Source organism: Trichinella spiralis, assembly GCF_000181795.1.
Source record: "Trichinella spiralis strain ISS 195 chromosome Unknown Scfld9, whole genome shotgun sequence".
NCBI lineage: Eukaryota > Metazoa > Nematoda > Enoplea > Trichinellida > Trichinellidae > Trichinella > Trichinella spiralis.
In genome coordinates this window covers 6436460-6454889 of record NW_003526948.1, presented here as the reverse complement: position 1 = coordinate 6454889, position 18430 = coordinate 6436460, and the positions used below count along the sequence as shown (strand labels likewise).

Below are 18430 nucleotides of genomic sequence, written 5' to 3'. Positions count from 1 at the left end.
TGGCGTGAAAGACGATGAAGACGAAAACAACTTCAACCAATACTAACTCTTTTTCTACAACTAAATTCTACGGTAAGTAAAATTTGTTTTATCAGAATATCTATAGATATATATATATATATATATATATATATATATATATAGAGAGAGAGAGAGAGAGAGAGTAAAAAAAATAGAAGTGGAAAAAGGAATTGTTTTACAAAAAGGAAAAAACAATTAGTGTTGGTATTTTTCACGCGTACAAACCACATCTGTACACTTTGGCCGACAAAAATGAATGCAAGATGAAAACCAGAGGCTTGGGCGATCCGAGTAAATCCAATTCCTGGAGAAAAAGGGGGGAAATTTTTGAAATTAATTCCACCAAACAGGCGAATGTAATTAATTAACGAACTTGTTCGCCCAGTTCGCCACCAAAATCGATCCAAAAGAAACGCTGACCGTCGTCTCCGGTCGATCGAATCGTCTCGTAGGGTTGTTTCCATAAAACGGGAGGCTGATTGGCAGCCGACGTACCACCGCCTCCGGGTTCCAAACCGCTCGAATTGGCCGAAAGCAGTGTTATACCGTCGTCGCAGTGCAAAATTACCTGACAATCATTATTTCGCCAAACGCAAGCTGAAAGTGAAATGGATTTGAAGAAAAAAAAATTTTTTTCAACCGCTCTGAATGAGAGAGAAGAACAAAACTGACGACAAGATATTTCTCTGATCAACGTGCATGCTTCGTAAGTGGTGTGGACGATCGTTTTCACCCAACTTGCCAAATCTCGATGCGTTTGCAGCTGCAATGTGCAAAAGTAAGTGGAATTGGAAAAAATTATTATAGAATTGGAAAACAATTTTCAAATGCAATCACATTACTCTGAAAATGTGCGTCTCTACTCCCTGTTTTGTACCAGTGCGTGTTGTGAACGATATGATATCTGTCAGTCCAGAGATCACTGGATTACTTCTGGATGTGGTGTGCACTAATCTGCGAATGAATAACATAATACAATAATGATATGTGGATCGGATTGGGATATCGGAGAGAAAAGAACCAACCTGGTCGCAATCAGTGGACATGAACCGTACGGATTTGCCCAGTCGGCTTTCGAAGGGGGACAGTGATCATAAAAGAGCAAATCGTGCTGACTGACGGCCGCGAATATTGGACTCCACTGTTCCGTTCCGTCGCTGTTCTGCGTCTGCGCATCGAAATATCATTTAACAGGCGGTGGTAATAACAACATTTTTCAACAGCAAAATGGGGAAAATATATTTTCACATACTTTCTCGCACAACCATCCCATCAGTTTCACCTCCGGAACACCTCCTAGCATGAGATTCACTTCCGCATTCGCCTGCGTCATGAGGGATTCCATACAAGAATTGATGGAAAGAAACCATGCAGATGCTTCTTGTGTATTGGAGCATCTGAAGCCAAACAAAAACGAATAATAATAATAATAATGGATTATTTTTTCAAATTTACCTCAGTGTTATGAAATTTCGTCGACTTGGAGAGCCAATTTCAATCAGTCGCTGTTCTGGATCCGGATGTGCTAAACTGCCACGTATCAAATAGCACATTTTCAACAAGATAATCTGAAATGACAACTGATGTGTTCGACGTTGTACAATAAAGGTGGACAAATTTTTGTTGCACTTTAATATCGGAACGGGCGCGACTTTTCAAAGTTGATCTACTAGTGAGTCCATCGTCATCCCAAACAATTTCTTGAAGTACATTGCGCTTGCAAAAATACGGCATCACTTCTCGAATATATTTCACTGCATATTTTGAAGAAAAAAAAATAATTTATCATTTCCAAGAATGAGAAAATGAATAATAATAAGTATTGGAAATTCACCTTCTAGATCTACAATTTTGCCGGCTCGCTTCAAAACGCGCACCGCTTCATCGTGTGTTGCTTCACGAAGTGATTCACCGTTCACCTGTTGCATGATGAGAAGAAAAGAAGAATTTCAAAACAGAATAAATTTATTTATAATATATATATATATATACAACACACCGACAGTATAGCATCGCCAACGTAAAGCTGCCTGGTCGCGTCGGCGGCCATGCCTTTGAAAATTTTGCTAATCAATATTGGCATTTTATTCTCACGTCCACCTTTGATGCTTATTCCCAGACCGCTGTTGTCGGATTTCAAAATTCGAACAGTACGCTTTTCATTGACCAGCTTATCTGGAGCCGAGATTGCCGTATCACTGTCGTCACCATTTTCACCGCACGTTTGATCTATGGTCAATACCAAAGCCGTTTCATCCAACGTGGCCGATACACGGTGCCATTGTTGCTGACAGAACAGTTCCAAATAGCTCGAACGAGTTAAAGATACCATCTCTTTCTTAATGTAAATTTATTTTAAAAAATGAAAAAGCTTTTGTTTCCAATTATAATAAGAACATAAAATTTTTGCAGTATTACGAGGAAAATATTAATGTAGAATAATGAATGACTGCGCGAAAACATTTCACAATCACATATTACACTAAAGAGTATATGATATTATCAACAACGTATATATATATATATATATATATATATATACATATGGAGAGATTGTTGTTGTGCACGCAGGAATTTTTTGATACATTACCACTGAAAAGAATAAGTTAGTTATTTATTAAATGCAATAATTTGAACCTAATCAATAAAACAAAAAATATTTTTCTTTCAGTCTTGGACATGTGTGTTCATTAATTTTAATTTTATTGGTGTAAAAACTAATTAAAGTTTGCAGAGAATCCAACTTCGAGTATTTATTGGCAATTCAGTTGTATTGAACTGCTCTTAAGAAGAAAATGCCATTGATCTGCAATATTTGGCAATTGGGCTTTGCATTAGAAATAATTGAACAAAGCCAAACCTTGCGGAAGCAGAAGCTTTGATAATAAAACTATTTGATAAATGAAATCCATTAGATGAAGTTTATGGGAAACTTGAAATTAAATAAAGTAACATTTATTTAATCGATAAAACTTAACTGTTTTTCATTTATTGTTTGAGAAAATTAACTTTTTAATCAACTAATATATATATATATATATATATATATATATATCGTTGAATATAATGATTCACATATTTTATCCTTAGACCAGGCATGCAGATTACAGTGCAAAAATGTAAAGCTTTTATTTTTTTTTATTTCAACTTCAATTCCAATTTTAATAATAATAATAATATGAGAAACATGTTAAAACTAGGCATTCTTATAAATTTGCAATAACAAATTACGCATGTCAGCTGTCAGCTGACCAATTCTTGCCAAAGAAAACAAGCACACTGAAGATGAAGTTCTGCAATTTCTCAAATCGTGCAAATCTTTTAAAGTAAATTTCAAAATAAAGTCACTCCGAAAGCAGGCTGAAATGTTAATAAAAGTGCAATTTCAAAGATTTGCAATTCAAAGATGCAAAATTGATCCAAATAAACAAAAGAAATAGAAAAATGGAATTTCTAACCTAAATCTTCAGTTGTATGGCATCAGTTTGGAAAATCATTTGCAAATAACCATTAAATGGATTTTTTTCATAAATAATAATCTAACTGTATTATCAGTTTGCGCTGACAGTGCTGCATGGTAAATGAAGGGCAAAATTTGAGATCTAATGATTAAATTACAGTATCCGTATACTATAAACAGAAACTGCAAAAGGTTCTTCAAATGTCAAAAACAGAAAAATAATAAGCTTTTGTTTTAAATTATTTTTATTAAGAATTAGATTTCGAATTATAAAAAAATAATACAGAATAAAATTATGTATTTTATTTTTAAATAACATGACTTACTTTTTTACTTGATAAGAAGCAGCAGAAATGATTCGTTTATTTTAAAACATAAAATGGAATGATCTCATCAAAGTAGTAATAAAATAAAATAAAATTATATTAACGTAATTTAAATCGTTTAAATTGGTTGTAAATAAATTCAGATCAGTGTAAAAATCGACATTTGGAATTATATCTATTTTGATTTTCACAACATTCATTCAACGTCGAAATTCTGCACGCTGGTGTTTTACGTCTTGTTTTCACATGCTGACATGTGTAGCATACTTTTTGAATTTGAGGTTGTTCTGAAAATAAAAAATTTTTGCAAAATTTCACAATACATGATACAATTGCACAAAGAATATATTTCTGCATTTTTCATGCGCTGTACATTGTAACTGACAATTAGTCAAGCCAAATTTTAATTTAACCAAGTTGGTGAAAACCATTTTCATACAAATATTTCTCTGTATATGTTTAGCAAAAAGCTGAAAATAACCGGAGAAAAGTTGTAACGATTGACTTGGCTTGTTGCCAACTATTCAAACAGGGTCACGTAAATACGACCCACGTGCCGCGGATGCCGTACTATTGACAAGATCAATGCCACTTCGTAGGATAATAAAATAAATATCTATTTAAACCGTATAGAATATGAATAATATAAATACATAGCAAATGGACAAGTTCTGATTGGAAATAAATAATTTTTCAAGAACCAAGTTTTGAACTGGAAAATTCTTATCTTTCCATCTGTGATCCAGTTTGAAAATGTCTTTAGTATTATTCATTTCTGCGGGAAATTTTCTGCAAAGAAATCAATGTCAATTCTTTTTCTTTTTGTTTAAATTAGCTAAATGAATTATCTGGCAAATAATATCTCAATAACAAAACATAACTATAGCTTAACTTATTGGCGTTTTGTGTCATGATAATTTTATCTTTTGTTAGACTAATTAAAACAAAAAATTCAATAACTTTCTACAATTTACACTTTTAATAATTATAATAAATTTAGAATGTGGTGTTTTTTGAAATACAGACAAAATAATGTGGTAATTGTACTGCTCTTAAACTTTGCCGCTAATAATAGTAAACGTTATAAATTAAAATGAACAAAAATTTATAGACAATATAATAATTAATATTAATAAAAATTTCCATTTAATCATATTTCAAGTTTTTAAATTTCCCAATACATGCTACTATTTACTTGCTGATCTGCTTCAATTATTGTTTAAACTTGCATTTATTCAGGATTACTGTAATTCTTGGTCTCTTCTTATTGTTGTGGTGTTTCTGTAGCGATGTCGGCTGCGAATGAGTTTGATGATGAAGACGACGCTGCCGAACTGAAATTTACCAGCGAAATTAAAGACTGTGAAACGCTTCTCATTTCTGAAGTTTATTTGATTTTGCAAAAGCGTCGTCAGGAGATGGATGAGCAAGAGGTTTTCGTTCAGCCAAACGAAAATTTTATGCGCTGTTATGAATATGTTCAAGCGTTTGCTCGATTTCGAAGTCAGGAGAGTGTGCGTGATCTTCGGTCACTTTTGGAACACAAGAACTTTCACAGATTCGAAGTGGCTCAGCTTGGCAGCCTTTGTCCAGAATCGGCTGAAGAAGCGAAATCTTTTATACCTTCATTGCACTCGAAGATCGATGACAGCGATTTGGAATTTTTACTGAGAGAAGTGAATTTGAAGAAGACGTTCCAATGATTTTATTATGATAATCTTGAATTTCTGTTAAATGACATTTTTTTACAATTTCTTGGCAAGCAATTTGATAAACATCTACTTCAGAAGTGTGAATTTTTGTTGATAAAGTGATAATTTTATTTGGTCTGAATTTTATTATACTTGATCAGTAGTGATATTCGTTGCACAGCATATGAAAATCATTAATCTGATGCTGATAGTATGTTTGTGATTGGCAATTATTTAAATTAAATTTCTTCATATATTCAGCTTCAGCAAAGATTCAATTTTTGCATATACAGATTATGCAATTATCAAATTGTAATTTTGTCGATTTACAACTCAATCAGCATTGTCTGTGTATGTTTAACTTGGAGCTATTTTTTACTTTATAAATGAAGAAGTATATCTTTGTCTTTTTTCGCAGTTCAGTTTAACTCCGCACTTCAATTGACACTCTGCAGTAAACAAAAGAGAAAAAGAATTTCATTGAAGTTATACAAGCAATTCAAAATTAAATATATGGTAATTTTTAATTTTAATTACTATTTCTAAATTGTTTATCGATCTTTTTGCACTTATTTAAATAGGGACTGTTTCTATTGATGCAAGTGTTAAATAAAGTTTTTCATAAGTCATACATTTATTAATTTTGTCGAAGGGTTGCATTATTGGGAAATTTAATAGCAATACGTGCAGGTGGTAGACTGTAATGAGAAGGATGTTTAGGTAAACGAATACAGTAAGAAAAAAGAAGGGTAGTGTGAGTGACATTAGTTAGTATGTGTAGGCCAGGAAAAGCGCGTGTGAACAGGAATTCATTATTCTTGAATTTATTGCTTTACGTGTAACTTTTCCGTCAAATGTTTGTACTCTCAATGTATAGCGTCTTGTTTAATTTTCAGCTGAAAACAGTAGGCTCTGCTTAACTGCCAATGAAAACATCGATGTTGAGGTTGCATCGCGCAATGAAATATGCCTCTCTACTAATTAATTAATCAATTAATTCAAAACTGTCCAAAGCTACTGATGAACCGTCAGCTTTCGGTCGTTTTCAGTAATGTACGCAACAGTTGCTGAAATGCAATGCAATCTGAATCTCTTCCACTGGACAATGTACAGCAGGCATGATATTATTTTCATGTAAATGAAATAAGAGTGAGTTTTGCAAGCATGATACACATGCAATAAGTTCAAATTATGAGACAACAGGAAGAACAAGGAAGATCCTACAATCTCGAGAAGATTTGCACAGGACAGAAATGGAAAAATCAAATAAAGGTACATCGAAATTGGTGATCAGAAAACAGAATGACCGTGAACCACGTTTATTTCAGTACATCCATCAAGTAAGCTCTTCTTTTATTCATTTTTACATTTTTTATTCCAGGCTTTACAATATAAAATTTAATTTCTTGTTAATTAGTTTTTTCTGCACGTTTGCATTATTGTTCTTTTTATACAGTGCTATTTCCTAGTTGATAGTAGTGTTAAAGAACAGTTTGTGTGATTGTTAAAAATAGTTGATTGGTGAAATGTATTGTTTTTAATAATAAAATGAGAAGGAAACGGCGTTTATCATAATTGCCATTCATAATGAATTGTTACGTAGATGTAAAATATTTTAGTTGGTTGTCTTGAATCATATTTGCTTTTTTTAAATAAATACAGTCCTATCAGATACACTTTTTCCGTATTCACTTAATTATTCTAAGTGGAATTCTGAAGAATCATATTCTTATGTATGGCCATTTTGGGATAAATCTTATGCACATTTCAAGTAATTTGTTGCTTAATGGAATTTGCTCAAAGCACATAAAAATAAGTCTACCTTAATCATCAGAAATCGTTTGTCCAAGTAAATTGCACGGTTTTGAATTAGATGTAGCTGAGATGAGAAATTATAGCTGATAATGAATTATTTAATAGCAGAACCATGAATAATATATAACTGAAAATAAATATGAGTATTCATCTACGAGTTATTGAAATTGCTGTAGCAGTCTATTATAAATGAAATATATTTAAAATGTTTTCATATTTTCGATTAGTGATTATTTCGATTTGAATTTCTTAAGTCACATTTTCGAGATTGCAAGATTGAAACTTATTTTCTGCAAAAATGTGTTTCGGCATGGAATTTTAGTACAATCAAGCAAGTGAGCGAATAACGCTATACCAGGGTTGTTTCTCTCGAATATGCAGATTAATTTGTTCTCAAAATACTCTTTTCAATAACAGAGCGTTGGATTGCTTGACTGACTTGCATGCTTACAGTATTACAATCATTCCACAACTTGTCCCATTAAAACGATTCAGTACTTTAGCATGTTTTATCATCAAAATTCAAATTATTTTCAATGAAAATTTATAAAACGAATTGAATGAAAAGTAATTGCTATAAAATAATAATCATGGGTTGCGTTGGACATTTTCTAGATGTCGTATTTCTTTTGTAAATACTTGTTCAGTCACATTCTACCAATAATGCGATTGAAATGCAAATTAAAAACAGATGCTGTTCCTAATTAAAAGCACAAAGGTATAAAAGGGAGTTGTTCTGTGTGCGAATGCGCCTTAGGCTAACGGTGTGTGGCTTGCAAACGTATTTCATTTCATTTTATCCAAATCAATTTCTCGTAATTTAGAAAAACAGAAAAATAAAGTAGACCACAACGATGAAAGCTGGATTACAATTATAAGTTCCGTTTTTTTGAGATACTTTGTAATTGACCTCAAAATACAGCTGAGAATAGAAATTCAAACGGTAATTTAGTCTTACATCTTATTTATGCTGCACGTATAACATATAGAATTTCATTTTTAATTTAACTTGAGATTTATCAGGAATTATTTTACAAGATATTTCATAAGTTAACAGCAATATGTAATGAATGAGATATGTGCAAGAGGCTTCGATATTTTAGTTTCCTGCCCATCATGAACTACATTTCTAGAGAAGAATAGACACAGGTGCTTCAACGTCGAAGTGTACTACACTTAAGGTAACCGAATAACGTTACCAGAGGGTTATTTATTGACTATGCAAATCAGTGATTTGATTATTGGTTCACTAAATTACTATAAATGGTTCACATAACAGTGATAGTAGAAGAAGAGGCGTTTCAGGAGAGTGAGTTAGATAGAGAGAGACAGAGAGTGAGTTAGATAGAGAGAGGCAGAGAGTGAGTTAGTTAGAGAGAGTTAAACAGAGAGTTAGATAGAGAGAGTTTGGACAGAGATTGAGTTAGATAGAGAGAGTTGGGACAGAGATTTGAGTTAGATAGGGTAAGTTAGATAGAGAGAGGTAGACCGAGAGTGAGTTTAGAGAGAGACCAGAGAGTGAGTTAGATACAGAGAGACAGAGAGTGAGTTAGTTAGAGAGAGTTAAACAGAGAATTAGACAGAGAGAGTTAAACAGAGTGAGATAGAGAGAGTTAAACAGAGAGTTAGATAAAGAGAGACAGAGTGAGTTAGATAGAGTGAGTTAGACAGAGGAAGAGTTAGAGATAGAGTTATACATAGATAGTAACTTAGACAGAGAGACAGATAGACAGAGAATCAGTTTGACAGAGAGAGTGAATTGGCTGGAGTGGGAGATAGAGGAAGTTCTATAGGGACTGAGGTAGACAGGTAGAGTCTTAGACAGAGAGAGTGTGTGTGATCGAGAGGCAGTTAGAGAGAGGAAGAGTCTGACAGAGATCGTCAAACAGTGTGAAATAGATTTAGACTGTGTTGGATATAGTGAGACCTAGGCACAGAGAAGGAGTTGGACATAGTGCGTTTGTTAGATAGAGAGGGAGATACACTGAGAGTTTTGGCCAGAGAGATAGACAGAGTGTGAGTTTGACATAGTGAGCCTTAGACTGAGAGAGTGAGTTAGCCTTTTCGTGGCCGTTGTTGCCATTTAGCACAAAATGTTTTGCGAACCGTAGCATTTGATTTGTTTTATAATGCTGCTCCTTATTTTTCTGATTTGCTTTTTCTTCCTTCCTAATCATTTGTCGAGAAATTTATTGTGCAGTCTACTCTACTGGTTGAGATATTTACATTTGTTTAATCAGCATTTTGAGAAATTACAATTTTGGAAAATTTCAATCTTTATCATGCTATAAATAAATATTTTGATATGGAGATGAGCCCATATTCTTTTTCTTTGATCTGCATGTTATGTTGCAATATGCTGTAAAATTTGAAATGTGTAATTGTAACGTATCTGGGTATTGCTTTAAATTCTTGTTGCCATATGACAGCAACGGCTGTTGAGGGTATAAGAAATTGTTCATATTGCTTCTTGCCCTTGATAATTTTGTAATCCTGCTTTTTTATTCCATGTGTGCTTATAATGCATTTTTAGTGAATACTCGATGTAATGTTGTCAAACGTATGCTATATTTTGAAACGTATTTGAAACATTCCTGTACAAATTACTTGCAATGTATTAGCATACTGCAGTTCCAATTGTGACAGAGGATGATATTTTTTGAAAATTTTGTAGTCACCATTATAAGAATAATTCACGTAATATGTTTTTAGCATGGCATTTGGTTTACGTTTTGGAAATGGCTGTCACAAGATTGCTATAATACTTCATCTTGTGAATTATTTATGTTAACATTTGTGCTTCATGCAGTCTGCTTTAGCAGGTATATTGCTCTCAGAATGTAGCACAATTATGCCAGGCGCGCGGCGGCTGTTAGATATTTGTTGATTTATATGGTTCTTTTGGTGAACCCACGACGCATTTGTAATGACCAGGGCTCAGAGTACAATATGTAAGGCGATAAATTACACAGCTATTTTTACTTTTGATCAGCTATCGTCATGGACTGCGACTTGTACCTTCGTCTCACTAGAAGCGGAAGAATAATCCAAGAGCTCACTGTGTTGCCTGATGCAGATATATCTGAACCTGAAATGAACAGTGATGATGATAAGAGATCATCCTCTGTGGTTGAAAGTTCAGCGGAGTTAACATCTGAAGATGAAGAAACTGATACTTTCAGGAGGGCAGAATTTAGGTGGAAGAAGAAAGAATGCCTCCTATAGATGCCACATTTAAGGGTATGTTGTGCTTGGTCGCATACTTCTAGATAATAAAGTTTTGCATTTACAGAAACAGTATCTTTTTCTTCATGCATTTTGCAAGAACCAGTTGAATATTTTCGACATTACTTCTATCCAGCACTTCTGAAACATTTTTGAGCAATCTCACGTCTATGCCGCCCAGTGTAACTCGTATTTGCAGATAACCGAATCTGAATTGGAAATATTTCTCAGAGCGCTATTGAAAATTTCACTTGTTCCAGTGCCGCGGTATTCGATGTACTGGTCTACGGAGCTGCGGTGTGATGCTATCGCGGATGCAATGAGTCGAAACAGATTTCAATAGGTACTGCGGTACCTTCATTTTAATGACAACAGTGAAGCGGTGGTTGACTGAGGAAGCCCATGCTATGATCGACTTTTCAAAGTACGACCTTTGATTGAGAACATTCGTCAATCATGCCTCCAGTTGGAACAGGAGGAATAACAGTTGATCAATGAAGAAATCATCCCATAGAAGTGAAAAAATAATCTTAAACAGTACATCCCGAAGAAGCCAAAAAAATGGGACATCAAGATGAACGCCCAGACAGAATTTTCAGATCTGCTGTATGACTTCTGTTTCTATGAAAAAAGTGAAGAAAGCCAGTGGCTGCCTCTGTTTTGATGTTGCAATGAAGCTGTGTGAAACGGTGCCAAAGCATCGAAATTTAAAAATATTTTTCGATAATTATTTCACCCACCTCGACTTGCAATTAAAACTACTGTAAAAAGGCATCGACACGATCGGTACGATAAGGAGGAACAGACTGAAGAACGCGCCACTGAAAATTGAGAACGATTTGAAAAAGGCTGGTCAGGGTGCCTTCCACGCCTGCACCACTGCAGTAAAGAACTTGTGCGACATTGGATGGTACGATAGTGCAGTAGTGGAACTATCTTCCAGTTACGTTTGCACACTGCGTGTGTGTAAAGTAAAAGGTGAAATAAAAAAGAAAAAACCTCGGTCGACGTGTCGTGCCCGACAATTGTAAAAGAGTACAACAAATGCATGGGCGCGTAGATTTGGCGGGCATGTTGCGAGCACTGTACCGAATAGACCACCGCGGTAGAAAATGGTACCGAAGAATATTTTTTTGGACAATCCACGTCGCAGTAGTGAACGGCTGGTTCTAATACAAAAGAGATCTTAAAATAAGTGAAGCCGCCAGTGGCAGCCAAAAAGATCTGATGCAGTTCATCCTGAATGTAGCAGAAGCACTGACAAAAGTGAGTGAAGCATATCCCAGAAAGTCCCGTGACCGGATGACTCAAACAGCCAATGTAGAAACCGGCAGAAGGCGGGCAAGAAGACCAGAGCAAAGCAGAGCCGCCATATTAGACCAGGTTGCACACTTTCCAGAAGTCACACAACAAAAGAACCGTTGCCGCGGCTGTGAGAATACATCAAGAATGCGATGCGTCAAATGCAACATCCATCTTTGTTTGATACAACAACGAAACTGTTTTCAGACTTAGCATAAAAATTAGTCCTACATAATAAGTATTCGATATTGTTTTTAGAAATAAAAGTATTGTTTGCTGACTTCAAACATTGTACATTTTATACCTTTTAACGGCCGTTGATGTAAATTGTAATATGGCTGTTGTTGCCATATGGCAACATGACTAAAGTTGCCAATAATTTCATAAAAACAACTTATTATTTGTGAATATCGATTAAATTAGTTGTGTGAGTTCATTTCAAAGTCAAAAAAAATTGGTCCTAAAAGGGTTAGATAGAGAGAGAACTAGAGAGTAAGAGAGAGTTTATACAGAAAGTGAGTTAGGCGGAGAGAGTGAGTTAGATAGAGAGACACTTGGACAGAGAGGAGTTTTACAAAGAGTGTGTTAATTAGGAAGAGAGAAAAATAGAGAGAGGTAGATTTATACAGCGAGTTTGATAGAGATTGAGACTAAGAATGAAATAATGAACACCCTGATTGAATTTGTTGATGTTCATTTTGTTTCTTATGAAAATATAAATTTGCCGTCGCTACACACCATTAGCGTACAACTGTTATGAATTAAATGAACAAAACAAAGAATTATGATGCATGCCAATGATTACATGATAATTTGCATTTCATTTATTTTTGATGATAGTTTAGTACTACAACTATTTTGCGTTCAAATAATAATAATTAGTTGTATAAAGGAAACATGTTTCGTTCTTATTCACTAGTGCATACGAAATTTCATGCATATTTGAATTCGATTGCTACGTGTTTACTTACTTACGTGGCTTTAGTTGCAATGCCTGTTGGTTAGCTGTTGGGTGCAACGACTGAACAGCGTAGTGTTTTCAATGCAAATGCGGACCAGTGCCCATGAAAATGAATTGTTTTTTTTTGCTTAGCTTGCTTTTATTTCTGGAGAATGGTTGATCATGATTTCGAATAGTACCGAATGAATGTGCATTTCAAGGATATGAAGATGCCTATTCGGATAAGTTGCATGTTTTTAGCAATTTTATAGCTGCTTTAAATTATAACTGAAACTGATGTTCAAGCTATGATTTATCAACACAACCAAATAATGCTGTGTGTGTAAGTTTTCAAATTTTATGTCTAAGCTGGCGGGCAGATTTGTGGAAATTCTTTTACAAATTCAATTAACATACTAGATATGATTTGTTTGTTTTGTTTATTTTTATTTTTTGAAGGTGATTCATCATAATTTAGGACAACACATAAAGTATAAGATGGAACTCCACTAAGGGAAGAAGGCGTATTTAGAGGTTGCTTTTCTTCGTTTTTAACATTATTACTTCAAGATATAAATTTGTAGTTAAATATCACAAATGAATATTATTTCACTGAGAATTGATGAAAAGTCCACATTTTTTGAGCAGTTTTTCAGAGGGCAGTTTGTTGGCAGCTGTTTCAGATGTTCAGTAATTAGACTAGTTTATTATAAATGAGATTTATTCGATGTTTTTATATTTTACACTACTGGCAATTTTTAATATTTTTTGTAATACTGTCGAGATGAGCCAAGGAAAACAGTTGAATGTTAGTGCAAGTAAACTAGATCAAATAATATTACTTTTGCAAATATGCAAATTGAATTTTGCAGAAGTCTTTCTGTTACCATTAGCAATGCGCTTGTTTGCTTAACTAAGGAGGCTAACAATAACCAGAGAGAAAGTTTTCTCAGTTTATTATCGTATTACGAAACTACCACTGAAGCCTGCTTTTAACCCTTTCATGGATTCTTGGAGTGGAACGTGATACTAATATTCGCTAATGTCGCATTCTTTTTTTGTTTGCATTCAAAGTGTATGCATCACAAAAATTTAGGTATTGAATGAAAATTTTTTAAATAAAGTCATTAAATTAAAAGCACGTTTTTGAACTGTTAAGTATCAGCATTGAAATTCTGATAGAGGTGGTACTGACAAAAATTAAATGTATGAAATGTAGCAACAAAATAATTTAATTAACAAGTCATTTTCAATTATTGCTTCATTGGTAAATACTTTTGTTTCTTTCTGATAAATCTGATCATGGTTAAAAGCTGAGAATTGACATGCATTTGCAAAATTCTGATCATGTGAAACACAATGCGTTGAAATTTAATTTTGTATTACTTAATTTTTAATTTTGATGTTATTTTGAAAATATTTCTAGCTATTGTTTTTTCATTTCCATCCTAATTTATTAGATGCTAAAAACCAGGGCTATTCATGACATAATACACTCCAGTAGGTAAACACGTTAAAAACTGCCATAAGTATGCAATAGGGAAGATATGAAAAATGAGAGGACAGGATAGTTCTGAGAATTGCTTCGATAAATTGATTTCACATTAAAACAGTTTTCATTTTCAATCATTTATGTAACCTTTGTATTCTGTGTCAAACTGTTAAATTATTCATATGTTCTGAATGTGCTGTTTACCTTTCCAATATATTTTCAAATGTTATGGTCCTTATTATTATTATTAGAATTAATATTGCTACGTTTTTTAATAAATACTAACCTTTTTAATTAGACTTATTTGCAGGTTTCTCAGCAAAGCAACCATTGCGTATTATTGAAAATTAATGTTTGCTCAGGTTGTACCAAATTGTTTGCTATTATGAAGAAATTATGAAAGAGGTTCTAGCCATTTTCTTGAATACAAGTCGTTTGTTTAACTGAACTTCTAAGTGGATATCTCCAAACATTCATAAGAACACTGGTTTTGGGAGAATTTCTTTGGTATAAGTTGTTCATACATTTATTTTTTTACAGCATTTGGAATTTATTTTCACCGCTAAATGCTGAATCTATTGCTCCCTTTGAATGACAGAATACAATCATTGCCCAAATAATTGAATTCAAATTGCCACGTGTTTGCTGTGAGTGATAATGAAAATGAACATATCTTTATAGGATATAATATTTTTTTACATGAAACATGCAGTTTCGAACCATGCCGTGCTAAATCAAGTATTGACGCATAAGTTATGGCTGCATTATTGGGAATTTCATTTTTTGAGATATTTGATAAAGTTGCCGGTTTGAGCATTTGAAATTTATAGAATAAAAAGACTGCCATATTGCACGAAATAGCTTTCTAATGTGATAATTTTGGTTAATTCTTATCTTTGAATTGCAATAAATCAAAAATATTCAGTGAACAAAGATTTTTAATTTTGAAACTTTCTGTTACTTTAATGAAAATCAGGAACAATTCTTATTAAAATCGATTCCTTTTTTTGGGTGAAAACATTCATCATTTTGTTCATAACATTCATAATGAACTCTGTAAAATATTTGAATAACAATTGGAAACTATTTCCCATACATAATTAAGTGTCCAGTTTCAATTTTGCAATTATCAAATTTGAATTAAAAAATAACTTCTACTCTAAATAATTTAACATTATGAGGTTACTTTAAAGAAGTCAGTGCTGTTATTTAAACAAGTTTGAATGCCAAATTGTTTAAACACTTTAAAGCATGAGTTACGTCTTGTATGCCGCGTTCTTTAGTTCTTATCAAAGTTCGAGCTTGATAGTTGCACTGAATTGCGATGTGGAAGGAAGGTACTTTCGCGCTTTTCGTGCTTTCCGCTTTGTGCGTGTTGGTCGCATTTGGGTATATGATTTACAGAGCAGTAAAGTTGGGGAAGAAGGAAAGAAAAAAGAAGATCCAGCAGACAAAGCAAAACGTGAATAAATTCCTTGACTTGCTACCACCACCGGGACAGACGGCGCCGTTGGACAGTGAAATCCTTCAACAAATGCTTGAGCAGTCATCATGAAAGCTGATTCGATCAGCATCACTGTTTTTAATATTCGCTTTCTATAAATAATTTCAATAGAAATGTTGTTCTTTGTTTTAATGTCAAAAATTCTTGAAAATAAAATTTACTGTATTTTGTTTTGTTTTCAAATAGATTTAATAAGAATTTTCAAATTTGTAAGCACTGCTATATACATTTTTGCCTTGAAATCAACAGTTTTTGTGGTTACGGTTTAAAAATGAAAATCCAGTCGTTCAAAAGGCAGGAAATCAAAAAAAATGTTATACAGCTTAATCATTTCCTTGCTAGCTCTGCTTTGATAATTTATTTTTGAAATTCAGCTGCTGCTGACAATTCTCTTTTCTGCATAAAATTCAACCTGACGAACACACACGTTTATCCAAACGTTCTTGAATTCGCATGTGAATCTTCATTTGTCAAAATATAATTTTATTTCTCATCAACGGAATTCAATATAAAAATTGAATTATTGTATTACGTTTTTAATTTAATTATCAACACTTCAGAAGTATTTGTTTGATAAAAATTTACATAATTTCAAAATCATGGCACAACGAATGATGTTACGCTTTACTATCATTCTGTGAAAACTCTATTATTCAATCGACGTGCATAAACAGATGAACAGTTAAATATTTTGAACTGCTTTTCGGTAAGATGATGGAATTTGTGTTTAGGTGGTGTTAAAAATTTTCTCGCTTAATTTCTGATGGTTATTAACAACTGCCTTTTGTCTGCTTTTTGGGACAAGCAAATTTCCTTTCTGTTAATATTTTATCGTGTTGAGCTATTGAATAGTTGTCAAACGTTCATTAATTCCGCTTCTAGGATAGCAGAGGTTAGTAATTAGATAGATCAGCCCAATTATGCGATAAGCGGAGAATGAGTCTTCGCATTTTCCATATGCAGCAGATTGAAGCTGAATTCAAGCACCACTAGTGACGTGATTGACTTCTTCTGCAAGCAAAATGGTAATGTATTTTGTTTAAAATATTCCATTGATTTCTCATCATGCATGTGGCTACGTCTTACGGCATGGAAAGGTACACGGCAGCACTCTGAATTCCTGCATTAAATTAGAATTAATTGTTTTATTGTACATTTTCTGTGGAATGTATTCCTTTTTTGAAAAAGTCATTTTTGAATCTGAAGTACGAAGCATTAAAAAGTAATTTCTTATTTCTGAATAATTTTTCACAAGGGGTTTAGATTTTCATATTTAGGCAGTTTAAAGTGCACTTGGCTTGTATTATAACTTAAATAGTAGATTTTCTTTCATCAGACTTTAAAATACGAAATGATAAATTAATGCGAATGCTTTGATACTTTGCGTAAACATTGATAATTTATGACTATCTTTTCAGTGATTTTCAATTTTGCACGTTATATGACAGTTTTGAACTTTTAAGATCCATGATTTTGCTGATTATAATGGTTAATAGAAATATTTGATTGGTTTCATCAACTTGAATTTATGTTATCCGAAGGGCAAATTGAAATGAAGTTTGTTTCTCTGACATCGAAATGTATTTGTGAGATCTCGCCATTTGTTTGCCTTTCTGTTAACATACACCAAAATTATGTCGGCCCAGTGGAGTGAACAATGGAAGTAGTACTTGTTCACCAATTAATTTCATGGAAAACTCTATTTAAGTGCTATGCAATCGCTTTTGCGTCATTCGTAGAAATAATTTTTGGCTAACGGTATGCTGAGAGTGAATGGCGTTGCGTTCTCAATGGAAGGACAGTCGTAGGCCCTTAAATTATATATGATTTTTTGTTCATTTTATTATAATTTCTAGAAATTATTTGTCGTGGTTTGGAATTGCATGTAAAGAAGGATAGATCTCAACCAAAAGGAGACGCTAATTTAGTTAAGTCTCACTTTTCTTTACTTATTTCATATCTTTTACTGTAATGTAATTTCTGAAATTTCACATCTAAGATGACAAGCACTTTATTAGGAAAATTTTATAGACATAGAATAGTCAAAGTATTTTATTATAAATGAGATATGTGCAAAATGTGTCAATGTTTACGATTAGCAGCAATTGAAATTTTAGTTTGTCCAGATATTCATTGTCGAGATACTTTACGTGAAGGTTGTTCGTCTGACGTCTATGTATATCAGCATTTTTTGTTAACTTGATAACATTGACTACAAATGAATTTTACAATGCCGTCAGATAAAGTTATTTCAGCTAATTATTCATCGCGGGAAGGCAACTAAAACTTATGCTCCTTTTCAATTAATGAACAATATTCAGTTATCCACCTGATATGTTTTGAAAGTCTTTAATTTGAACAATTTTTTAGAGGGCAGTTTGTTGGCAGTTGCTTTTGATGTTCAGTAATTAGGGTAGTTTATTATGAATGAGATTTATTTGATATGTTTTGATATTTTACATTACTGATAATTTTTAATATTTTTAGTAATACTGTCGAGATGAGCCAAGAAAAACAGTTGAGTGTTAGTGTAAGTAATTTAAGGGAGAATCACATTACTTTTGCGAATATGCAAATGAAATTTTCCAGAAGCGTTTTGTTCCAGTAGCAATGTGCTTGTTTGTTTTAACTAAGTGACTAACATATCCGGTCTC

The 18430-nt window shown here is 33.2% G+C and overlaps 5 protein-coding genes across 5 annotated transcripts; 2 read left to right on the top strand and 3 right to left on the bottom strand.

Moving 5' to 3' along the window:
• Positions 1-385: 385 nt before the first annotated feature.
• Positions 386-5185, bottom strand: Tsp_10180 (putative PDZ domain (Also known as DHR or GLGF)). The gene is given in 17 exon segments (XM_003372372.1): positions 386-618; positions 694-784; positions 864-975; positions 1047-1189; positions 1274-1418; positions 1477-1589; positions 1600-1775; positions 1856-1940; positions 2021-2359; positions 2564-2613; positions 2882-2953; positions 3253-3381; positions 4041-4094; positions 4354-4423; positions 4509-4596; positions 5053-5141; positions 5153-5185. The coding sequence occupies 17 exon segments, from the start codon at positions 5183-5185 to the stop codon at positions 386-388; spliced, it is 2022 nt and encodes a 673-aa protein (XP_003372420.1).
• A 5106-nt stretch (positions 5186-10291) lies between these two features.
• On the bottom strand, positions 10292-10899 carry Tsp_10179 (hypothetical protein). Its single transcript, XM_003372371.1, has 3 exons — positions 10790-10899; positions 10665-10747; positions 10292-10578 (listed from the first exon to the last, which is right to left on the bottom strand). Exons 1-3 carry the CDS (start codon positions 10897-10899, stop codon positions 10292-10294), a joined length of 480 nt encoding a protein of 159 aa, XP_003372419.1.
• A 397-nt stretch (positions 10900-11296) lies between these two features.
• Positions 11297-12010, bottom strand: Tsp_10178 (hypothetical protein). Its single transcript, XM_003372370.1, has 3 exons — positions 11867-12010; positions 11538-11707; positions 11297-11417 (listed from the first exon to the last, which is right to left on the bottom strand). The coding sequence occupies exons 1-3, from the start codon at positions 12008-12010 to the stop codon at positions 11297-11299; spliced, it is 435 nt and encodes a 144-aa protein (XP_003372418.1).
• A 3513-nt stretch (positions 12011-15523) lies between these two features.
• Tsp_10177 (putative HTH-type transcriptional regulator YfmP) lies at positions 15524-15827 on the top strand. Its single transcript, XM_003372369.1, has 2 exons — positions 15524-15609; positions 15677-15827. The coding sequence occupies exons 1-2, from the start codon at positions 15524-15526 to the stop codon at positions 15825-15827; spliced, it is 237 nt and encodes a 78-aa protein (XP_003372417.1).
• A 2449-nt stretch (positions 15828-18276) lies between these two features.
• Positions 18277-18306, top strand: Tsp_10176 (hypothetical protein; the record flags this gene model as incomplete). The annotated part of the gene is made up of 1 exon (XM_003372368.1): positions 18277-18306. A coding segment is annotated over exon 1 (30 nt), but the record flags the coding sequence as incomplete, so codon positions are not given.
• Between the last annotated feature and the right edge of the window lie 124 nt (positions 18307-18430).